General features: G+C 38.5%; 2 protein-coding genes across 2 annotated transcripts; one reads left to right on the forward strand and one right to left on the reverse strand.

Annotated features, from left to right (window-relative positions):
* Positions 1 to 3,734: 3,734 nt before the first annotated feature.
* Positions 3,735 to 14,702, forward strand: ggt1b (gamma-glutamyltransferase 1b). Its single transcript, XM_046375855.1, has 14 exons — positions 3,735 to 3,992; positions 4,554 to 4,612; positions 6,857 to 7,061; positions 7,310 to 7,440; positions 7,574 to 7,663; positions 7,880 to 8,072; positions 8,181 to 8,341; positions 8,784 to 8,933; positions 11,328 to 11,464; positions 12,402 to 12,589; positions 12,703 to 12,830; positions 13,308 to 13,420; positions 13,549 to 13,662; positions 14,306 to 14,702. Exons 3-14 carry the CDS (start codon positions 6,895 to 6,897, stop codon positions 14,450 to 14,452), a joined length of 1,719 nt encoding a protein of 572 aa, XP_046231811.1. The 5' UTR covers positions 3,735 to 3,992; positions 4,554 to 4,612; positions 6,857 to 6,894; the 3' UTR covers positions 14,453 to 14,702.
* A 2,966-nt stretch (positions 14,703 to 17,668) lies between these two features.
* ggt5b (gamma-glutamyltransferase 5b) lies at positions 17,669 to 25,462 on the reverse strand. The gene is made up of 12 exons (XM_046375829.1): positions 25,146 to 25,462; positions 23,299 to 23,426; positions 23,103 to 23,201; positions 22,428 to 22,623; positions 21,557 to 21,717; positions 21,262 to 21,408; positions 20,955 to 21,085; positions 19,773 to 19,957; positions 19,565 to 19,656; positions 19,339 to 19,448; positions 19,149 to 19,259; positions 17,669 to 18,932 (listed from the first exon to the last, which is right to left on the reverse strand). Exons 1-12 carry the CDS (start codon positions 25,337 to 25,339, stop codon positions 18,786 to 18,788), a joined length of 1,701 nt encoding a protein of 566 aa, XP_046231785.1. The 5' UTR covers positions 25,340 to 25,462; the 3' UTR covers positions 17,669 to 18,785.
* Positions 25,463 to 25,711: the final 249 nt, after the last annotated feature.

A 25,711-nucleotide genomic window follows, 5' to 3' on the forward strand; every position in this document is an offset into this window, starting at 1 on the left:
GATGTGAAGAGTTTCCATGACTAAGATATAACAACTTAGAGAACTTATATGTAACTCCATTTTGGGTGCAGATTCACTCAGGTCTTGGGGGACAGTGATGTACATTCATGATGTTTAAGTAGCTGCAGGATGTGCAGTTTGCTGTGTACTCCCCTGTTTAAATTGCAAAATAGTTTCTGAAGTATAACCATTAGCTATACAGACTGCATAAACTCATGATTTGTGTGTCCATTAAATCAGGAGCAGCACTGATCAAGCACAGACAGACGGGTTGGGAGACAGCTGCCTTACTGCAGCGATGTAGAGGTGTACCTCAGGGTGTGTCAGCAGGTGCAACAGACCTGAAACTTCAACCGGAAAGGGCATAAAGCACTGCCTTTTAGTCTACTTTAGTTAAAGTCCACAGTCACAGTTTGCCATCTATTTCTGCAGATAAAAATAATAAAAATTTATACAGATTTCTCCTGTTTGGTTTCTTTGTTCTTCACAAACACACACACACACACACACACAATACGTGACTTAAAGAGCACATAAAATAAGCCAAAACATGTTCTTCTCCTACTCCTAACCAAGTGGTGTTATGTGCCTAATCCTAACCCCATCATAGGCACAGTGTTGTCACAACATAAAATTGAAAACTGAATACAAAGAAGGTGTAACATAAAGAAACACAAAGTATCAACATAAAAGTGGTTTTCATAGACTTACATTGTCAAACCCCATTTTGGTGATTTCGATTGTGTGATTGCTACCCAGAGTTTTGCTTCAAGCTCTAAACTGCATTCACTATCACTGACACAGATGCATCTTGTTACTCATCTAAAAGCATGGGGTGAATCTGTGTCTCTCTGCGTCAGGCCCGAGCTTTCAAAGCCTAATCTGGTGTCGGCCCAGAATAACAACCCTCTTATATCACCAAATAACCCCTAGTCTGATTGAGCATAATAAGTCGTATCACCTCCCAGACTAAATGCAAGGCCATAGAAACAGCAGTGAGGTCCATCCTGGAGAACAGATTAACATAGTTGCTCTCCAGCATCTGGTGCATGCCCATCATGCTGGTACTGTAGCCTAATGGCTCTCATTGGCTCTGTGTGAATTTCAGGATTCCTCATGGATTGTTTGGGTTCTTGCTTTCACTTGACACCTTGTTTGAGCATGTAGCAGTTCCTATTTTACCATTTACCATATATACAATCAGGTTTGTACTAGACCTGCTCTGTTTGGAAAGTGACCTGTGATGTGATTTGGTGCAGTATAAATAAATATGAATTATAGAAAATAATTAACCATATTTAGAGCAAAAAAAAGTAGCTGTAGCCCACAAAAAATAAAACAGTATAAACCATGATTTATATTATTATTGTTTTTTTTAAAATAAATTACATTAATTATTTTTTTTGGAAACATCTAGCAGGCCAAACTCAACCTTATAGCCTCACTTTGAGCATCCCTGCTTGAAATCGTGATCATAATCACTCCCCAACCTCGAGTAGTTATTTTAACACAGATGAAGCTGGATGAACCTCAAATAAAGTATTGTGACATCAGAAAACTATATTTCTAAAAGAGACAAATGATGTCCTTCTAGTGATGGGGCATCAGATGAGAAAATGCATGCATTGTTCTGGTGAGCAATTCGAGACAATACATCACGTTGCTTAATCTGAGGCCTGAGAGACACACACTTCCAACAACGAGGGTCAGACGCGTGATTTTATTCCAGTCTTACTCAGAGGGATGCTTCAGTTTATTTCCAATAACAAGAGACACACAAGAAGATTTTTGAGAAGTTTCAAGCAACTCTCCACTGCCATGTAAGCTGTACACCTGACCTGGTCTATAGACAGATGCAGAGGGTTTGTGGTGCAGGATCCGGATCAGTTGGACTAGGCTCACCCGAGTGAGTGCACGGGACTCACAGCTCCAAACAGACCCAGATCCACATGACATCACAGTTTACAAGCATTTAAATTTAATGTGAATCATGGGCTCAGTGTGAGAATAACTGTCCAAGTCTTCACTGAGGTGGGGATTTGTGGCTGACTTGCAGCACCTACACAGAACAGATTTGTCTTATGTTATCAGGCTTCGACATGCATGTGTTATATACACAAAGTAATCGAATTTGCAAGAGAAGAAGAAAAAGACAAACCTGGTAGGACATATGATAAAGCTACATTGTCAGTGGTAGAAGATGAAAATTTGAAGATGTTTTGCATGCACAGGAAAACAAAATAATGACAAGACAGCAGATATGTTTTGTTTTGTTTTAACTGAATAAAGGAAAGGTTTAGCAGTTAGAGGTCACTATAGGCTAAATGCCAGTTCAAGATGTTATTTTAAATTACTAATGATGCATGCTTGTATTATCCTCATACATAAACAATATGTTCTGTATCAAATCTCATTTGTCATTACGTTTGTCCAGGCTGAATGTAAAGTAGCACTGGCTCGTGTGCATAAGCCTCGGTTTTGTGAAACAGAAGACGATAATCCTCAGAAAATGAGCCAGTGATTTGTCATTAAAAGAAAACAGCATAATGGTGGTTAACCATGTTTTGTCAGGTTGTGGCCGTACCCTGCCTGTTTCGGTTTAAATGGAGCTATGAAACTAACTATGGATATTTAGCACAGATGATGGGGTGCAGCTGTGAAAACACAAACATCAAGTGTTGGTCTTACCACAGCTGGAACTAAAATGTTCAATGCAGGGGCCAAATGACAGAGACTCTTTGGATGGTGCTGTCGCTTTGTTAAAAGTATTTTGGAAGTGGAAATATTTTCCTATAACAATATTGCAGCACCATTGCTTCATTCGCTAAGAAAAAGCTGTGTTATCCTGAATAATGTTTAACCTCAACATAACTACTTTGGGATCACGTTTAAGATTGCTTGTCTGTTTTTTTACGTCTCTGTGGTCAGAGGGATTAGGATTTTAAGTTGTCCACCTATTCATTCATGTGTCTGATCACATTTTGGTGTTCAGAGGTCAAAGGTCACATGTTTTTGGCCACAACTCAAGAATTCATGCATTAATTCTGACAACATTTCTCACAAATGTCTAACTGGATGAAATGATAAAGTAATGAGGGTCAAAGGCCAACTTCATTTTGACGTCAACAACACTTTTCTGTTCATTATTCAACAACATAACTCAGGAACAGAACAGACTGTGACCATATTTCACATTTGGTCAGATGCTAATCTTAAAGCTGTGCTGACTGCCGGGTTGAAGATTTATGTGACGCATCAACGTCTCAGAACTTGTAGCTTGTTTGTGTTCAATCAGAATCTGCTTTACTGGCCAAGCATGTGAACACATGTGAGGATTTTGACTCTGATTTTTGGTTCTCTCATTGTACTTACACACTAACAGACATCCAGCTGTGGTCCACCACAAGCTCAGTGGTTTCCCTGATACTGAGCTTCAGGTGATGGTTGTTACACCATGTGACGAGGCTTTCAATCAGTCCTCTGTGTTCCTCTGTAAAAACAGTCTCTAAATGAAGTCAGCATGTTTATCACTGGAAATTTTTAAAAAAATTTACTCTAAAGATCATGGGTCTGAACAGACATGGATGTAAACAGGTGTTGATGATTACAACCTCAAGGTGGTAATTCAAGTTGTCTAATTGCATACAGACCACTCCTCCTTGAGCACCTTCTGGCCATATGGAACTTCAGCAAATTAGATTTTTGAGCACTTTTTTTCTTCCACTTTCTCTGTGAACCGTTTTATCGGTGGTTACATGGGATAACATGATTACCGGGGATAGTTGCCCTGGGGCCTCTGTGTCAAATTTGTGAGTCTGTCCTATCCCTGTTGCCTCACACCTATTGGCCTGGCTGCTTATTTAACTGAGCCCTCTCATTCAGCTCTGCACCCCTTCACACTGTTCCCCTGCAGTTTTTTCTTAGTGTTCTTTCCTTCCCTCATGGCAGATGTGATCTTCTCCCTCGCAGCCCTGAAAGCCTTCATTTTCCTGGTGAGGAGGCACTTTCTTTAAAACTTTTAAATCAAAGGGTTTTTTTTTTTTTTGTTGCCATGAACATCTTGCATTCTCGAGCTGTGTTGCATCCGAGCTGTGAAACAGTTCCCTATTTTACAGTTCTGAGAAAGTGTTTACTTAGAGTCATGTCATCTATTTGAAATGAACCATCAGCAACAGGAGGCTACTGTTAGTTCATCTTTGTTGCAGATAACTGAGTGCCACTGCAGATAAAGCACTAGTCATCTAGTGAATTGTTAATCTTTGTTGCTGGTAAGTTTGAGTGCCACGACAAATAAACGGTTATTCGTTGAGTGAACTGTAGTTTCCTCTCACTTTCAGGGTCATTCAGTTACTTCATAGTATTTTACAAAGTTATGTGAAGACTGATTTATAACTTAAATGTCATCTCAAGTTGCTATATCTGTCTTCATTTTTTTTTCTTCTCTCAGTAAAACAGGATATGTGTTTTATGGTAGGGTGGGTTAAAGTTTAATGACTTTGTCGTAGTTATTCATTGAGGACAACAGTAAGCCTATTACCTATCAACTGCTGCAGGTTGTGGGAAACGCATACAGTGAGCAGCCTGCTGCTGAGACCCCCTGGGAGGAATCAAGGTAGGACAGAATTTTTTTTTACATATTTGGTAAAGTTCATTTGTCATCCAAGCGGCACATGTTGAATTCAAATCTAATACAAAACATGCCGATTCAAATTTCTCCATATGTTGTTTGCCCTTTAAGGTTTTAAGTGTTGAAGTAAATATTTATTTTGAGATGTGAACTCAAGCCACAATTCTGTACAGATAGTTTGTTCAACAAACAGCTATTGTCTATTGTGTTTTCGCTCCTTTGACTCACCAGAGAAATACTTTAGGGCTTGAAACAAATGGGAGGTATTATTAAGGTAAAATGCTCAAAGCTTTTCATTTCTATTATTCTGATTGGCTGTTGAAAGCACAGCCAGAGGGACACACTGACGTGCGGTCAGATCATTTATAATTTATTTATAATTTCCAAACCCCTCTCTGTTATGTGTGCAAGCTACAGTTTATTAAATACACATTTCAGGTGGTATCTCTTTGACAGGGATCTGCTTTGTAACTTGCATGACAAGAACAGACACTCCTGAGTACTTCAACGTTAAAAATGTAAATTTATAATATTTGATGTGTAGCAGCCTGGAGCTTTTACATGTTGACAGGTACTTAAAATTAGTGTTTCTTTTTACAAAGTCTTACACAGTGAGTCTTTAAGGATGTCAGCAGAGGTGGAATGAACTTATTTTCAGTATTATATGATTATACAAGGGTTCTAAATACAATTTGACCTGTTGCCAGGAGGTAAGCTTGGACTCTTTGTTGATACTTGGAGTGAATGAGATCTTAACTGATGTCAGGTTTCTTGATAGAGTGACCTTATAGTCTGTAGCACAGTAGCTAGACTATATTTGTGGGACTCCCTCAATCTGCATCTGTTTAAAGGGAAATGCCTCTGATTTTATACACCATAATTAGTGAGTCTTATAAATTCCCCCAAGCGATGTTAGTTGAGTTTGTGTCAGTTGAGGCTGAAGGCAGGAGGTTTGAAATAAAAAAATAAAAAATGTCATGGAGTAAGAAAGAAGTGAGTTCATCAGACTTCTGCAGTTCATCTCTGCTTGAGGCTAGAGGCAAAAGACAACATTTGCTGCTACTCCCATGATGTATTTCTGTTGAACTGCCAGATGTACGTACATACATGTACGTACATGTACGTACATGCACTGTGGGTAATGTAGGCAGCAATTTTTGGCAGGGACAAAGAACATGTGGACGAAAGAAAACAATATCTCTGGCTGTGCAGCATCAACTTTGATTCTTTTTTGTAAACTGTCCATGGTGAGTCATGATGTTAATTGGTGGAGTAAGTTATCAATTAATATGAGTCAGTGACGCCCAAGCTAACTTTTGCCTTCCTCGGTCTGTTGAACTCCGTCGCGTCTGACATCATTCACCTGTTGGCACATGCTGTAACTGAACACACTGATATAACTTTCTGGTAACAAACTGTTGCCCCCTCAGTATTCAATTGTTAATTAATTGCCGCTTGATAGAACAAGAAGAAGTTAATTGAGCAATTCAAAAATGTGGACACTTCATACAAATCTGCAACTTGGTGAACTATACAGTCAGCACAGTTTCAAGGTGGACACGTGAGATTAGATTCAACAATTCAGTATCTGAAAAAAGGTTACAGTCTGCTAATTGGTATTGAATAATGGCCAGAAAAGTGTTTTTTCAGATCATTATGATGAAGATGATCTTTTACCTTTTGAATAAAAAATGTCAACACATTTTATGCCATTAGACATTTGTGTGAAATTTTGTCGTAATTAGCTGATGAATTCTTGAGTTATGACTAAAAACGTGTTTTGAACGTTGGCAACGAAAATCTAATTAATTCATCCTTAAGTCCAAGTGTACTTTTGTCTTAAATTAACAGACAGTAATGACAATGAAAATAATATTGCTTAGATTTCAGCAAACTACTTTCATAAGGTTTATAATTCCAATAATAAGCATCAGTGTACAATATACGAGTAAATATAAGTAATTACATATGGGTAGATTTGATATGTGGAACCTATTAACTGATATTTCAGTATTTCAGTGTCTGGTATTTATTGATTCCACTGCAAAATTAAACAATATATCAGCCTCTTGTGGTGTACATAACAGACCTGCATATAATTTTAAAATCAATAATCCTTTTGATCTGTGTAACTCTTTTGGGCTTGCAGTTGATTTTGCTTGACTCAGATTCTACAAAGTGTATGTTCATAAATTTTGAAATATAAATAATGTTTTCCTTTCCTGACAGGCATTGAATAAACTATTCGTTGTTCCTGAGGTATAAAAATGGTCAACAAGACAATAGTTGTGGCACTGACTGTGCTGCTTTTGGCATCTGTCTGTACTTTTGTGGGCGTCTTCTTCGGTGTGGAGAGAAGAGGGCGTCAGGGTGAGCATGTGTACTTGAAGGCGGCTGTGGCAGCAGATGCCGGGCCTTGTTCAGAGGTCGGCAGGTGAGAGCTTACACACTGAGACGTCTTTGAGGTTATACATACATGCATGCAAACATATAACATTGCTTGCTTTTACAGCCATACCCATGCACTTACACAAGCATGACTTTAGCATACTTACAAATTCCTGTGAACCTGCTTTATTTATTTTATGTATTCCTTTGCCAGCACAGGGTCTTAAGATCTTAAATGTAAAAACTAATCCAGCCCTCTCTTCATTTGGTGTGCTTAAATTAATTTTACCGCAGAGACATACTGATGAAGGGGGGGTCTGCAGTTGATGCCTCTATAGCTGCTTTGCTGTGTGTTGGACTAATGAACGTTCAAAGTATGGGCATCGGAGGAGGACTTTTCATTAACATCTATGACGCAAAAAGTGGTACAGTTTTACTCTAACAAACCTCAACACCACCAGAGACTGTTGTTCTGTTGTTCACTTTCCCAGTTGACATAATAAACCCGTACAGCTTCCTGATCAACTGAATCCCAAATCATTTGTAACTCATGCACAGGGTTGACTGAGACCATCGATGCCAGGGAGACGGCACCACGCAATGCAACGGAGAATATGTTTGGGAACAATACAGATTTATCCCGGAAAGGTAATGTTCAGCCTGTGCTACCTGACGTGGTCATAAGTAGAGGGAAGCTCTAGTTAATATCATTGTGAAAGAGGAAGACCTTCTGACAGTGGCAGTCAGAGATTAGATTGTAAATTCTCAGAGTGATGACCGAAAACAAATTCAGCAGTAGTATGTACAAGTGCCCTAAAATAATGTCTGTAATGTAAGTCTTTTCTTGGTTTCCGTGGTTGGTAGGAGGGTTGTCTGTTGCTGTACCAGGGGAAATTCGAGGTTATGAGATGGCACACAATCGACATGGCAAGCTGCCATGGAAAGACTTATTCCAGCCGAGCATTGATCTCGCAGAAAAAGGTTTTCCTGTGGGCAGAGCACTTGCCTCTTCTCTGTCCAGATACAGGACAACCATCCGCAATGACGCAGCCCTATGGTGAGAGGCCTCACTCTGAGCAGGATAAAATCATCGTTTTAGAAAGTCACTTAAGACATGTGCATTACCTTCATACACGTAAATGTTTTTTTCCCCCCTCTGTTTCAGTGAAGTGTTTTGTGGGGAAAATGGTGATATACTAAAAGAAAACGACACCATCACTTTTCCCAAGCTTGCAGAAACCTACAGGAAAATAGCAGAAGAGGGTGCAGGTGCCTTTTACGAGGGACCGCTGGCTCAGAACCTTGTGACAGATATTCAGGCAGCAGGTAGTGTTTTGTTGTTGTTCATTTGAATTAGGAAGCTTGATGAGCACAGTCTGATGTTGAATATAATTTGTAGAAAAGCTGTTTTTCTTTTTCTCATTCCTCATCAGCTTGCTATGTTACTATGTTGAACTGACCAGACTCAAGTTGCAAGATTAAGTCATCGTTTTAGATATTGTTTTACAACCCAAAAAGCTATTTTTGCAGATTAGATTGTGTTTCCGTACCCAGGAAGCAGATTAATGTCGCATTAATGGAGCACATTATTATCATTATTGCCCCTATCTCTAGCACTAACAGCCATTTGCTAAACAGACTTCAGAAAATGTTATAAATTATACAAATATGCTCCCTTCTCTGCATGTGCAATTCCCACATTGAGGAGGATTTGCATTTACAGTTCTGTCAAAGTGTGCATCCACAGTGTGTGTCAATCCGTGTTTAGGCGGTATCATCACAATGGAGGATCTGAAGGATTATGTGCCTGTCTTGGATTTGAACCCTTTAAGGGTGAGTGTGGGGGAGTACACCATGGTTGTTCCCAATGCCCCCGCCAGCGGCCCTGTACTCTCACTGATATTAAACATCTTGAAAGGTAAGCCTTGATGCTTTGTCCAAAAACACCCTGAGTGGGAGAGAATGTGCTTTAATGCGAGCTGCCTTCACTTTGCCAGTCACTCTCTGAGAAAGGACTCCACTCTGAGCAGCATGTTGATCTCCTGTAGCTACAGTAACTCTGCTCTTAAAATAAAAACCTCTGCTGACTACAAGTTCCCTCAGACTGGCATGAACTACTTTCTAAAACACAGACCACATTTATAGTGTAGGTGTAATGTGCACTAATATAATATGCCATACAACATGATTTATGACTACAGAAGAATGGATGTAAAATATCAGATTTTTAAAAAACATTTCCAAAATAAGTTGTTGGACTAACTGTAAACCAGTCAATGTGGGTGTTGTTTTTACCATCATCATAATCTGTTCTCAAACTTTTTGGGCTAAAAAGGTTCAAGTTTGTCTCTCACAAACTTTCAATTCAAAAATTAATCAATATATAACTGAATTCTGTCCTACACTGGAATGATATGTAAATATCCTCAATATTCCTTTGACACCACATCATCTTTAAGGAGTAATGAAAGTTAAAAAATAAAAGAAGCTGGGAAGTCAGATGAACATCCAAGAAGCTCCCCCTGCACTCCTGCTCCTCATAGGATGAACTGCAGTAAAGAAATGTAGAAGAACGAGAAATGAAAATAATGAACATTAAATGGAGATACAGCAGGGAAAAAACAGATAAGTGAGTAAAAATCAGGATTTTCTTTTACTATAATTTAGTCAATACTGCCTGCACTCCTAGTATTACTGTTTAATACTGTTTAAAACAGGAAGTAAAGGAGAAAAGTAAGGATTAAATGAATAAAAATAAATACAAGATTCCTCAGTACGTCATTTCCCATTCAAGATTAGCTGAGTTTGATCCACCTTCATGTGACATTATTACATTCCTGGATTAGGTGGGTGTTTTGTCCTCTGATGACAATACAAACCTTCCATGACTGTGTGCTGGAGAAAGGTTTTGTTTTCTACTCCAGCCTGCCATTTACAAGCTGCTTATATCTACTTGTTCTGTTTAAGTCATGCAATGAAGAAGAGCACATGCATAATAAATCCCTGCATGTGGGTGTAGCTGACCTACCTCTAAAAAATAAATAAATAAAAAACTTGTCAGAAAGGCCAAGAAAAGGGAAAATAGCATTTCTTTTGGTAGCATATAACAACTGAGAAGTACTATACCCCAAATATACCCAGCGTTTCTAAAAATGCTTACATTGTTTCCTTCTTGTGCTACCTCATTATTTCTCATATTTAAGTACCAGCAGGAACCGTTAGCTAATTTTATATGTATCGATTAATATAAACTGTAAATTGTGGGCTTTATTATAAAGTGATACCAGTACAGACTGATTTATGTTGGCTTAAAGACTGCAAACATGGGGGAAACAGCTAGTGTTCCATTAAAGAGTAGTGAAAGCAATCATTCTCAAAATGTCTTCCACTTCCATTCCACACGCACACACACACACACACACACACACACACGGGTTTATTTTAGAAGACACTGAGAAACACATTTTGTTCTTTAGAGATGAGGACTTGAGTTGTTGATACTGCAACATTAAGAGATGCAAAGCATTACTAAAGCAATATCAACCTTACATTTAATTTTAAACAGTTTGGAGAATAAAGTTAAATCAACATTGAACCCTGACCCTGAAGAGTTTTTTTTTTATTTAAGCAATGAAGATCCAAAGATAATTTCTCTTAGAAGCAAAACTCATAAACATGTTGCTAATCACTGCTACCCTGGTCTAGCCCGGGTCATTTTCATCTTATAATGATTTAATTTTCTCCGTGTTGACTGATCATGACAGAAAATCCAAACTGTCCTTGTTGAAGACACTGTCTCTGTGCTACTTTTCAGTACAGCGACAGTGTCTGCTTCTAAGGATTAGATGTGAAACTTCCTTCTAAAATAATTAATCTCTCTGAACCTTTCCTACCCACTGACTGGCCACCCACTCACTGCACCCCTCTGCCTCACACGCTAACACTAATCTCACCAATTTACCTCTAATTGGACACAGTTGAGTGGTGGAGGCTTCACGCTCACAATTCAGCGACTGCCCAAAACTTTCACCCTACTGATTTACTATGTCTCCTGCCTCTGTCCAACAGCTGAAATCCATCAAACCAAAATAGTTTGGTTTCCTCAGATTCACTCCTGTTTCCCTCTATGGCTGTCAGCTCAGGCTAATACCCATGGTCTGCTCACAGCAGCTTTTAGACTAAATAAAGCACAGGAAGTGGTTGGGTCAAGTCCATTTTAGCTGTCTTCTACCTCAACAGCCATCTGAATGAAAACAGGTGAGCAGGGCTGTGGTTTAAATTGTGCCGCTGATGATTGTTTTATTTCCTACAGGGTATAACTTGAGCTCAGACAGTGTGGCAAGCACAGAGAAAGAGATCCTAACCTACCATCGCATCGTGGAGACTTTTCGTTTTGCTTACGCAAAGAGGAGCTTACTTGGAGATCCAGCATTTCTCAACATCACAGATGTAAGGCCGTACTCTCTGCTAAACACAAACAGTCACAGTTTTGGTATTAGTTTCAACCTGAGAGGGCAGTCGCTATGCATATTTATAACACAACACATGTAAAATTCACTTTCTTTGCACTAAAATGTCAAGGACCTGAATTGATCTGTAACACTACTGAATATCTAGATGAAGTGATTTTCAGCAGGAAAAAGTGGTTTAGTTACTCTTTAAGGTTAAGGAAAGTTCAAAGTTTCCATTAAATATTTTCAAAGCCAACATGTCATGTTTCATGCTTCAAGTCAGTGTTGATTTTTTTACATGTATATATATATATATATATATATATATATATATATATATATATTAACCATAATATTGCCCTAACCTTAACCGAGTGCTCTGTTTAAATGCAGCCACAAGAAGGCTGAATCATACTGCAGGTGCTATGGGCGAAAATTACAGTGCACAGGCAGATAAAACAAGGAAAACAAAGGCAACATTTGGAAGATGTTCACTGCCAACCTCTCCCAAATTTGCTATTAAAAACTTTTCCTCATGATAATAAAAAATGTAACCTATGTAGCATCATCACTTTATTTCTTCCAAAATGAATTTTCTGTGGCAAATTTGTATTATAAACTATAATAATTTCTGAGAGACTAGTATGGCATTATTACATATATGCAGTGTGATAAATTATTCCTAATTATAAAATTAGTAACCTTGTAAACACCTTAATAAAAATATGTGGTAGAGTCTGACAAGCCTTTAATCCTTCAGTCCTTTAGTCAATGCTACTTTATCCCATAGACAGGAGTGACTTTGCCTGTCTTGGTTTAACTGCAACAACATTAACATTCCATAGAACATGAATCAGTGCTTAATGAATAAACTATGCTTTCCACTGAATATCTGCGGTATTGATTATTTTTATGTTCCACGTTCTCTTCCAAAGTTCATCAAAAATATGACTTCAGATTTATACGCTGATAACCTCCGTGGAAAGATCACTGATGACACCACACACGAAATGAGCTACTACGAGCCAGAGTTTGTCCTGCCTGAAAACCACGGGACCTCACACCTCTCCATATTAGCAGCGGATGGAAGCGCAGTGGCCGCCACCAGTACCATCAACCATTTGTATGGCCTCCTAAATGGCTAATATAATTATTCATACCAGTGATAGTTATTGATCAAGTTGGTCTTGTGCCTCTAACTTCCATGAAATATTAATGGTTATTGTTTTCCTGCAGTTTGGGCTCCAAAGTCATGTCAAGATCAACCGGGATACTTCTCAACAATGAGATGGATGACTTCAGCTCCCCACTTCAGACAAACCACTTTGGAGTGCCTCCTTCACCAAGCAACTTCATCAGACCAGGTTATATTAAGACCAACACACACACATACATAAGGGTTTTCAGAACCAGTAAAATTGCAACATAGATTGGCTGAGATTGGCTGTTCAACAGAAGGCTGATTGAAGATCGCAGAGTCGTCAGTCTGTCCTTCTTGACACTGTGCATTATGGGTTTTTTTAATGAATCAAACCTAAAATGTCTCCACTCCACTCTTTCATCTTTTAGAGTTGTACAACATTGAATCAAGGTAGATTTAATGTGGATGTTTTATTGACATTGATGAAAAGAAAAGACCTTTTAAGGTCACAATGAAAACCGATCTCTACAGTGTGATACGTTACAAGAATGTACTACATTTCCGTTCTGTCATTATCAGACTAGACCAGCACTGGAGATACATTAAAACCAAACATACATACATACATACATACATACATAAATACACTTACTGTAATTTGACCTTGTTCACATAAACATCCATTCAACTTTGTTAAAAGGAAAAAGGCCAATGTCTTCAATGTGTCCAGCCATCCTTTTTGACAAAAACAACAAAGTTAAGATGGTGGTTGGTGGTTCAGGAGGAACAAAAATCACTACTTCTGTTGCTCAGGTAAGACACAAACCAGATATTGGTACAAGCTGTTGTAACCATTTAAAGTATCATATAAATTAATGAAATGTTCCGTCTTACGACTTCGCTGTTAAGAATCATTGGCTGAAATGTTTGCTGTTTTGCAGGTGATTTTAAAAGCTCTGTTTTTCAACTACGGTCTGGATAAAGCCGTGGCAGAGCCAAGGCTCCATAACCAGCTGAGTCCCAACAAAACTGTGGCAGAGCCTGGCTTTGATCAAGTGAGCATCTCACACAATACTGATATATGTGACTAATAGCAGGGTGGTGTGGTGTGTGGGGAGGCAATCTTTCAACCAAAAGTCCAGCTATATAACTGAGCCCTAATACTGCCATTATAACCAGCACTAGGGACACTATTCATTGTATTTAGCTTCAGGGGTGTGTATAATGTAACAAAGGAGAAAAATATTTCAGCACAGTTATGGTAATAGTCTGTTTTGTGGTCTGGATAAGAAAAGGCTTATCACGTGGTTTCCTCTGCTCACAAAATAAAATAAAAAGTTGATTATTAAAACAGTATGGAAGAAGATTTGCACACCATAATATTATATGTATAAAATGTATCATTGAGGGTAATAAATAAGAAAAAACCATATCAACATCTCTTAAAGTCCACATGTGGTACAGTTCCTCTAAATAGCAGATGTTCACACATATAATCTTTCCTAAGACAGAAAACTGATTTCATTTCAAAGGAGTGTAAAATCACTGATAAACATTTCGTTTTTTTCTAAACAGAAAAAATGCGAACATGAACACAGCATTATTGATCCATGCAATAAAAAGATTTTACTTAAACAGACTGCTACACCTGTTCAGTTTGTATGGAGTCTGCATGTCATTATGTGCTCCTGTTCGCAGAACATCCTGGATGGTTTGGTGTCAAAGAATCACGAGGTAGAGCACCTCACATCGTCAGGAGCTGTGGTGCAGGCTATAGTGCGTAACGATGACGGACTCCACGCTCAGTCAGACCCTCGCAAGTGGGCCTACGCTGCAGGGTACTGAGGCACACCTCTAATTATACAGAGACACTGCAGCTGTGTGAACCTTGACACCAGTGGAGCCAGATAAGTGATTAGAGAGTTAATGAAGAACCAGGAGATGTCTTGAACAAACTGTGTCCTCATTGTTCACAACAAACAACTCGGACAGCATTTGTGACGTTATTGCTCATTATGACTTTGTGCTTCAGTCTGAAATTGATTCTGAATATTGACTCTCACGCCCATTTGCATTTGTGTGCCACACCATTTTGTGAAATTAACAAAATGTGCAAGATAGTGAATATTAAGTAACCATCATCCTAGTTTTTTGAAAGCTGAAAACGCAGGTATGTTAAATGTTGAAATCATAGAAGAAACGCTTTTTTTTTTTAATGTTGTATGTCACAAGTCTGTGCAGTTCCTACATATTTGTTAAGCACTTCAAATCATTAGCAGCATAGAAGATCTGTGAATACTACAGTTGTGACTAACAACTGAACTCTTGATGGTCCAGTGTGTAGGATTTAGGGGGATCTAGTGGCAGAAGTGGAATGTGATGTTAATGTTTTTATCAGTGTATTATCTCCTGAACCTAAGAATTGTGTTTTCATTGCCTTAAAATATACCTACAGAAGGAGGGGATTCTCTTCCATCTAGCCGGCCATGTTGCACAGCCGCTTTTCTACAGAAGTTCACAATGGACAAATCAAACACTGGCTCTAGAGAGAGCCCTTCGCATATTTTGCACAGGTTCTCCTTTACGCTTGGAAAGGAAGGGTGAGACCAGGGGTATTTGGTTGGTTTGCAATTTGCAACCTTACCGCTAGATGTCACTAAAGCCCACACACTGGTCATTTAATTCTATAAATAATAATAATAAAATAAATAAATAACTGAATAAAAATAATGCATATATGCACTGATTTTGGTGTTAAAAAAAGGTTAAAGACAGAACAGGAGCAAGTTGCTGTTAAAAGAAACGACTACCACACCTCAGGGACAAACAGTCCAAGTTGATAACTTACAGTAATTTCCCTCAACCCAGAGTGCAATGGCCCATAATGACCCCATAACAACATTACAGCTGTTGCTGCTCTCTGTCACCACTGAGATTCAGGACTCTTCTTTTCTCAACTGGAATGCAAATGTGTTACATAATTACGGCAACGTATAAAAGTGTAAAATTACAGTGCCTTTTTGCTACAGATGACTGATTCCAAATGTGAGACATAGTGAAATAAAAGCAGTTCAAAACATTTAATGATTGTATGTCACATATATTTATTTATGAATAAATAATAAATTAAGAACAGCCTCAGTGTGAATGGGTCATTTATTCGGCCAATTCCAACATTATATTTTTTTGCATTGCATTTATCAGTTTGCTACAGTTCACATTAAAGATGTTGTTTTTCCAAAATAAACACTTGAAATAAACATACTATAATATTAAAAATGCACTGTTTAAGTCGTTTGAGTTTTTAGTGTCAGGCCTTAATCTAAAGCTGGCAAGCTCCTTACTCTTACATCTTTTGACTGACACGAGTAAGCTAATTGTTTATAAAAGGAAGAGTTAACAGCCATGCTATCAGTTCTGGCAGACTGTACTTGCTAACTCATTCACAAAGACAGTGTTAACTGATGCTAGCTGATATTAAGCATGCTTGTTTTTAAGTTTAACATGTTAACATGCTAACATTTGCAAATTAGCAATAAACATGCACACAGCAGCAGCATTCCATTATTTTTGCATGTATTTGGTCATTAAATAAAGAAATGAACAAAATAAAAGTTTGTCCTGATGGTGGCAGCAGATGAAAAATTTAAGGATCAACACATTTTTCAAATCCACCGCTCCGGTGCCATCTCTCACGGCTATGAAGCAAGCATGGCTAAAATGTTTATGTGGAAAAAATTTTATTTGAGAAACCTTTACTACTTGCCTTTTATTTAATTTTATTGTGTTTCTGATGGAGCACATTGAAAAGCAACATGCTTCATAATCACTGGTTCATTCACCAGTGATGTGGCTACCAGCTGACTCACGATATCCATTCAGGTGTACAGGGTGGCCAATACCTGACACATGTCACAGAAAAACAGGCTCATGCAAATGATGTTGTGCTAAGGCCTTGGTGTAGATTTAATGTATGTTTTTAGAAAGTGGAGATTAGTTCTCCCAGCAGATTTCTTGCTGCTGCTTGAATTCCTTTAGAGGTCCCTCACAGAGCAGAGAATTTACCTTAAATCTAACTTTATGACTATCTGCTATAAAATGTTAGTACCTCGGGTTCAGTGCCTCCATCTGGACTTTGCTCTAGATTTGAACAATGTGTCTGCTTCATTTAGACTTCATTTAGTGAGATGGATTAACTTTAGTTGGGCATAATTCATAATTCTGCAAAAGTGAGCAAGTCACACTGGAATTTTCCTTTAAGGCCCAATTAAGCACAGTTTCACTTCCGCATAGTTATAATGAACTTCAGAGTTATGTAACTCCTACAGATCAATTTTCTCACTTTTAAGACATGAAAAAATCTTCGGTCTCTGTGTGTATCGATGCCTGCGTGGTTTTAATTCAACCCACTGCCTTGCATGGCATGATGACAGTTAAGAATTATGACATACACACAAACAGCAGGCCTGTATAATAACTTCATATAACCACTGTTGAGATAATTTGCCTCATCAAGGGACTTTGTGATTGAAAGTGTGCTAACACGCAGGATTATTTAACTGCTTCTGCTTTTAGTGAAAGACTATTAGCAGAGAGACATTTTCCGCTTAGTGTAAAATTATGCTTACTTTAAATGGCTGTTAATATCATGACACTGAAGCTATAAAGTCACAACTTATTCAGATTAACTCATTTGTCATACAACAAAGACAGTGGTGCTTCACACAGAGCAAAATTTGCATGTTCTCATAAGTCACATCTAGTGCCTCAAAGGAAAACGTAGCAGAATCCACTTAAGAAATCATTACTAATTCATGAGTCACTCTGCTGAAATGTATCTCATTACTGCTTCCTTTGTCTCCATGCGAAAGTGCTGCTCTGAAACAAGGCAAACAGGAAAACATGATGTAGATTATTGCTGATGATGCTATGCTAACAACAAAGGATAAATGTTTAAAGAACTGTAATTTACAGTGAAAAGCATATTGGAGGTGTTTGGGTTGAACAAAGTATGACCTGAAGCAATTTTCAGGGCTTGAGGTTGAGATTGGAGACTCTTTGTTTAGACTACTTAGACTATGTTTTATTGTGACAGTACAAATACTCACAGTTGTAAAAATAAAAAATAGAAAACATTTTGACAGGTCAAAGTACAGAAATAATACAAAATTACATGTTGGTGGTGTGAAAATAGATTTCTGTTTCTGAGATAATTTCATTTCATGTGAATTCACTGGTCTCTATTATTATAATTTTTGAACAGCATTTCCTCAGTTAAACAAAGTTCACACTATGTTCAGGGACCTGAATAAGGCTATTTCACATACAGTAAAAAGATCACAGTTAAAGCATCCTGTTTTTACAGCTGGCATCCAACAACAACCTTCAACTCAAATGCCATTGCGTCACTTTGAAAGGGTTACTTAGTTCTTACATCATTACGTCATTACATAGCTTAGTCAGAAAATGTGAAATGAAAATATCATTACATTACATTCATGTTCATCATTACATTCATCAATAGGCTTAGCATGACACACAGTGGGTTTTCTTTTGTTACACCACAGTAGGTTTGTTTTTATGGCTCATGCTGAAAACAATTACACTTTGGTCAGGAATGTGTAATCCTCATGAAAGCACATCGAAGCAGTAAGAGAAGCAGCCTCACTTTCTGTGCATTAGTCTACCTCGTTTAGATTATATGGTGTGCATGTATGAAGACTGGCTGGGTTGAAAATGCATATATGGAGAGGACAAGGCTGGCTTATTATAACTTAGGTCTTTATCAGCAACAGCTCTGTTAGTGGAAAGAAGACAGTTGGGGAAGAAATCTGAGTAGTAAGACATAAAGCAGTTTTTAAACAGTTCATATGTTTGGACAACTATGGGGACAAATGCTAAGAAATTTTAACAATATCATCAACTAAAGGAGATCATGAGAAGATATCATGATAAGTGAGCAAACACCATTTGGTGATGAAGACTTTAGATAAGATTATCCTTTAAACTTAGAAGTGTTTGGACTGACTGTTGCTCATCAGTTCTATCAGGAAAGGGTGTGCTCACATTTTGTTGTCACAGTTTCAACACATTCAGTGTTCTTAAGGCTAAATGTTCAGTCACTAAGTCTTAGAGCAGATCAGAGTGGGATGGTGGTGCTTCCACATGGTCTGTGTGGTTAGTATCCAGCGGATTGTCCCTTCTTTCTGCCATCTGAAACGGCCACAACGCATCCATTCTCCTTTTCCACGGCATTGACGACATTGAAGAAATAGTCCGTGTTCTTAACTTTGTGTCCAAGATCTTTGAGGCCATCTATCACAGACTGACAGAACACAAAACACACACAGAATAGTGAATACCACTTATCCTCCTTCACTTTCAAAACTGATTATAGGTAGATTCAATTTGTAGGATTATGGTAATCTCCACCAGAATCCATTAACTCAAATAGAAATGTTGTTCATCAAATAAAAGCACACAGTCAAATGAATTTAAATTATATTAATGGACAGTGGGGATGACAGTGTGACTACCTCACCTTGTCAAAATTTGGCTCAAAATACACATTGTTCTTGGAATCAACAAACACTATAGGTGCAGCAATGGATTCTTTAAGAGTCATCCTCAGCCACAGGCGATTCATAATTGACTGCAAAAATAAAAGAGAATCATGTAAGTGAACAAGTAAGCAGACAAACAAGTATGCAAACAGAGTTCAGATGAGTTACCAAGGCCACTGCTGAGGTAATCATGCTTCCTCCCGATCCACCAATCACAAGGAGCCTTCCAGACTTTGACTCAAGTATTACTGGAGCCATTGAGGAAGGAGGTTGTTCACCTATGACAACAATTACACTCCATATCAGACTGAAAAAGACTAGGAGACTACATTAAGTAATGTCATTAATTCAGTTGCCTTAGACTGGAAGGCCATGTTGATGTCAGAGACTTTACCTGCTTTCACTGCATCTGTTCTCCCACAGAAATCAGACAGCTCATTGTTGAGGATGATGCCTGTTTGTGGAGAGTAAATGGCTCCTCCAAATCTACAAAACAAAATCACAACAAAGCAACTGACTGGATAAAACATTATATGACAGTTAATATGACAAGACATAAAGAAGATACAGAAATGTACTGCGTGAAGGGGCTTCCTGCTCACACTTCGTTTATTGTGCTGGTGGCAGAGACAGCAAGTCCATCTTCATCCAGGACAGACACATGTGTCGTCCCAAAGCGATCAGTAGAGGGCTTAACATTGTAGTAGGAGGCATCATGGGTGCTGTTTGAAAAAATCTTCTTCCTGATGCGACTAATGAAGGAAGGATCAATCAAATGCTCTGCACTCTGAAAGAAGAATATCATGATGAGACTGGTGAAGGATATAACAACATCCTGTATTCTGCTGGTTGAGCTGAAATTAGACTGTATGTCGGATTACTTTTAACCTTCTGGGGTTGGTTTTCTTTCTTTGTGGCATTTTTTGATTTAATTGGACAGCTTTCAGTGTAAGTAAAGACACGCAGGGTGGGGGCGTGTGACATGGAAGCAGATAAATGGAAAGAAGAAGTTTAACATTTTCAGCATGTTATGTGCTGAATTATTTCTCAGTTGGGACTGGGACCAGTTGTCAGGCACTCAGCAGATTGCTCAGTTAGGCAATAGTTGTTTTTCTTTTTCTTTTTCTTTTTCTTTTTTTTTTTTTCTTTTTTTTTTTTTTTTACAATTTTTACGCTCAGTTTTTTAAAACAAACAAACAAATGAAGTAAATGGCACATGGTAATCAGTGAGCTTTAGAAGTGTGAATTTGGTTACATTTGGGCAGAACCAGGAGTTTACAGTATTTGTGCTAAGCTAAATTATCTTACTCAGTCATATGCAGCTGCTAATTTCATATTTAAGTTACAGACATGAGAATGGTACTGGTAAGCACATTTCCCACAAAGCTGAACTTCTCCTTTCACCACAAGGCCACTAGACTAAAATTATGACAGCCAACATGCGAGAAAGAGTCGTAGTAGTATTAATATTTGTGTCAACCTGCCCAAATTACCAGCTAGTTGTTATATTTGTCTGTCTATCATTTGGTGCTGGTCAGCATACAGGACGCTTCTAAGGTCTTTTTTTTGCTGCCTGACCACAAACAAGGTGGATGACAACAGTGCCATCTCAGGATGTTGAACCGAAACAACGAGCTGAAAGACACTAAAAGACTCTATAAAGATGAGGGGGGCAGCAGAATCGGTTGACAGTTGCAGCTGTTAAACTGTGAGATATTTTATTTGAACATGTGTATCTGTTTTAATGTGTTTTTAATTAATAAAATAATGAAAATTATCCCAACCTTGTCGTGATTAAAGTTAGGATCACAAATGCTCCTCCTTTGTCCATTAGCAAATTTGGCTGCCTCTATATAATGATGGTACATCTGAACCTTCTGGGAACCATCCAGGGAGCTGGGAGTAAACGAGAACCCTGCAGGAAAAAAAAGGAGAACATCTCCTTCAACACGTACAACCAGCTCTACGATCTTTTGTGTTTTTACTTCTTTATAATTTAGAGTTTAGAAAACATAAGCTAAAATTTAGATTAAATTGTAGAGTACAGGTGAGTTCAAGGTATCATGGGAGAGTCATCACATCACACAAAACCTTTTATCAGTTTGAGAATGAAGGCGAGCAGGGGGCCCCCAGCAGGTGGTGGAGGGATGTGCATCAGAGTATCGTCCAGATCAACTGACCACGCATCCTCCACCCGAACCCGGAAGGACTTCAGATCTTCCATTTCTAATGTCCCGCCTAAGAGAAACATGCAGGAGACAGTTGTTTAATTTCTAATTGCCTTCCTACTTTACTTTTTTTGCAGTCCATAAAAGTATGTTTTCTTTTTCTGTCTGTTCAAGTATACACCCTCTGCTTGCCCAACCTATTTTGAGATTGTACTAACCTGCGTCTTTAATGTCACTGATTAATGCTTGTCCTATCTTGCCGGAGTAGAAGGCATCTGCCCCTTGCTCTGCAATTGTTTCCAAGGTTTCTGCGAGTTTAGGGAACTTAAGGACATCTCTTTCACTCAAGACGGTTTTGTTCTTGTTGCAGAAAACTTCACTGGAAAAAAGTATCCATGTAAAAGAAGATATTATAACACAAGAAAGGAACACACTGGGAGATACTTAAGTGATTTGTGACCTCTTTGGTCCACTTTGTTAACAGAGAGTGACATTAAATTCAGGCAATTCATGAGATATCGCATACATGTTCTGTACTCAACAATAAACATTCTCAAATGTTCTCCAGGAGTTTGCTTCTATATCTGTGTGCACACTTTCACGATAGCAGGCTGGAAGCATGAGTGTTTCAGATTTGTCACACCACACTTAACATCTTATGGACACCTTTTCACATCTTGCTTTCAAACATTTCTGAAAGAATATGAGCACTGGGTCAGTAAACTCTGCTCCTGACAACCGTGCGCACCCTTGTGCAAATAGAATAAACCAATCATTTTCACTAATCCAACAAGTCTTGAAATGAGCCTGTCAGCTGGGCGAAACTATTATGCGATGTGAAATCCTGAAAGTTGGTCAACTGTTAACCAGAGTTACATAAAACTGCCTTGAAATTCATTTAACCGGTGATTCATAGGAGCCCTTTGCTCCAAGACTTCTGCAGTGACATAAAGATGAGAAAAGGATCCAGTGAGTGCCCCTCAAACAATTATTATCAGAGTGGTAAGAAAAATCTATATTCTTCAAGTTACATTTTTGCTAATACTGATTACTGGAGACTTTTAAAAGCTCTCAGTCAGTAAGCCTTACCAGAGAGAGGAGGCTTCAATATGCCTTTTCACAATAACAAATTTCAGGAGGTTTGCCAGAAATGGTGGCATATCGATGCCCTCCCTGGCCATTCTGATTGTTGGCTCAAACAGCTTGGCCCAGGGCAGCTTCCCATACTGTCTGTGAACTGCCTCATAGCCCCGCAGCTCACCTGGAACGCCAATCCACTGGACTCCTACAATGTACAGTTGGGAAACAGTGAAGCTGCATTAAATAAATAATACAAAATCAAATCACAACATCAAGTGGACTGACTGCAGAACAGAAAAAGACAAAATGTGTTTTTACTACATTTGGTGACATTATTAATTGGGACAAACAAATGTAATTTCAAATGTAAAATATTTGTTTAATGGTTAAAAAATAACATCTAATCTCAGCTGAGAGTTTTATATCTGTTTACAACTACCGGTACACTGTAGTGCGCACCATTTATGATGTGGTTAAACAGTGTTTGGAAATGTGTGTAGGGTTCCTATAATTTCTACTTGAGTAAAAGAAGACACCTCAAATGCAATTAAATGATTTTCAAAATAATGGAAAATGATTAATCGGAAACATTTCTGTGAGTTACTAGGATGACACTGCAATGACTAGCATGAGATGGAAATCTGAGTCATATACCACTATACCCTGATGAGCAACTCTGCCTACCTGTGCTGAAGCTGAGGGGTCCTGGGGGACAGTCATTTAAAAGGTTAACTTTGAAATTCTGTGGAACAGTCTCTCTGAAGTTGTAGACTTTAACATTTCCTGGGAAAAGATCAGCATGAATAATGATGAAACAATCATTCACAATCATTTGATAAGAATTTAAATTTAAGTCACCCAAATGTATGAGAAGACCCACCAGTTTTATTCCTTATCATGACTATAGATCCTCCACCAATCCCCATGCTCTGGGGATTGACCACAGATGTGCACAAAAGAGCTGCAATGGCGCCATCTACTGCTGAGCCCCCCTGCTCGAGCATGTTCCTGGAAAGAAATCATTTTACCTGAATTTATAAGAAGACTGTGAGCACACACAGTCTAATTAATCATCACATATTTGTCCAACCACACACAGTTGTACACATTTTTGATAGATGCATGCATCATTGAGGACCTCAGGGTTCAGTGTTTCAGGGTGTCGATGTGTTGTGCTGCCAAGAGACAAATATAAACCATGTGCTAATGCTTATGCAACATGCCAGGAAGTTGCCGATCATGGTGGTGATTTTTTCTCTTTCTCTTTCTTTCTTTCTTTCTCTTTCAAATATGACTTTTGAGGTATACTGTCTCTATTAGAAAATACAAGTGACTCGTTATAGTATCCAACAGAGTGGGAATCTCAAGTCTGAATACTCTTTGGTAGCTCTGAATGAGTCTTTTCTCTGAGAAGTTGGCATGGTCTCAGACAAGGGAACGTAGTTATGGCAATGAGTTGGCTCTGTTAAAGTGAGGGCGACTTGCCCTTGTAGTTTGAAGGGTTTAACAGAAGAAAAGATCTGATGAGGCTGAATTGCAGACTAAAATTGAATCAGTAGAGTCTAATTAGGGAGTCTCATGTGAATAGTGTAGACAAACAAATGCAATTGTTGATACCGGTTTGTCTTTATGCAGTAGATGCTATAAACTGATGAATTTTTGAATGGGATGTTGTCCATAGAGGCACAAAATCAGGTATAGGCTCTTTATTTTGTGAAGTAGGCTTTGCAGCCCTCATCAAGTGATTTCAAGTGATTTCAGAGGGTGCTGATGAAAAGATTTTGAAAAAAGTGGTGACTGGGAACTAGCTCCCAGATTTTGTACCTAAGCGTTGAAGAGTTTGACACCTTGGTCATTTGGGGTTATTGCTTACTCAGAAATTAAATATTATTGTTTCTGTCCTGATTAGATTAATTAAGTGGGGATGAAATTGAAAGATTTTGCTTAAATGGCTCCCAGCAGAAGAAATTCTGAAAGTTGAGAGAATCCAAAAGGTAAAAGGTATGATGCATCACTCCTAGAGCTTAAATCCATTGTCTCTGAACCCTTGGCAAATCCTGGCAGTGGACTGCAGTGAATACAAAAGCCGGAAGATCTACATACACATTCCACTGAAACCCCCCCCCCCCCCCCACACACACACAGACTATATTTGGACTCTGTAATGATAGAAGTCAAGTTCACATTGGTGTTCACCATTCAACAAAGTAAAAGGCAGTAAAAGGCCGAGTCTATTCACTCTATGTTAGAAAGATTAACATGCATTAGTGTCTGTTTAGACCTGTTTTTGCCTTACAATTGCATCTAACAGGATAGTTTGGAAGTAAATCAAGACGAGCTGAGTAGAATCAAGGCTTGTCTGCACACACCTCTGTGGGTATTATTTCTATTCCTCAAGCAGAGCCTATCAAATCTCTTAAACTGCTTATCTCATTGCTCCGTTCAGTTTTTTTTTTTTAATCTCAATCACATGGAGCAAAGAAGTGCAGCCTGATAGCAAACCTCTGAATAACTAAACTCATTTGTCTGAATAAAGACACAGATATGATGGAAATACTGTATGTCTTGTTACACCAATTAACTTCCAAACTACAAAAAAAAATTAACCCATTCACGGTTTTATTTAAAGGTTTAACATACAGTACGTCAAAGCAGTCTCAGGTCAAATTACGCATTGATTAAACCAGACTTCCTCCCCGTCAGAGAAAGACTTGGAAAGTTACTTACCTGCCGACCTCGGAACAAAGCTGCGAGTCTGCAGACACAGCCGCATGTTTGAAGCTGCCTCTGGGACATCCTGTGGCAGCAAGTAAGGCGATGAACAGACAGACGAGAGCCACAGCGCAAATTACGACAGCCAAGATAAAGCAACATAGCAGCCACGGCTTATATTTAGCCATTAAACTTTTTGTGGAGCACATTTAGTTTTGGAGGAACTGTTGCTGCTGCAGCTCAGTGCGCACACACGCTCAGTGAGTGAGGCGTGCTTTAATCCCGAACATGGATTCAGCCCTCCCCTCCATCAACTGGCTACTGTGCTGATGTTAAAGCAGAGTGAATCAGTCTTCCACAATTCAGAGGAAATAACTATGATGTCACAGGCTTTCTCAGTGTTTTTTTTTAATTATTATTATTACTTTTTTTCTTCTTTTATGTGGGGGTGGTTTGGGTTGTTTTTAGCGAGCGTCCAACATAAATAAATGAGGCTACAATTTTAGACTCTGAATGCTTTTTTATTTCCCTGCAGTTTGTTAGAGCTGCTCTTTGGAGATTGACTTTCACCAATTATGTGT

The sequence above is a fragment of the Scatophagus argus genome, chromosome 20 (genome assembly GCF_020382885.2).
Source record: "Scatophagus argus isolate fScaArg1 chromosome 20, fScaArg1.pri, whole genome shotgun sequence".
NCBI classification, from domain to species: Eukaryota; Metazoa; Chordata; class Actinopteri; family Scatophagidae; genus Scatophagus; species Scatophagus argus.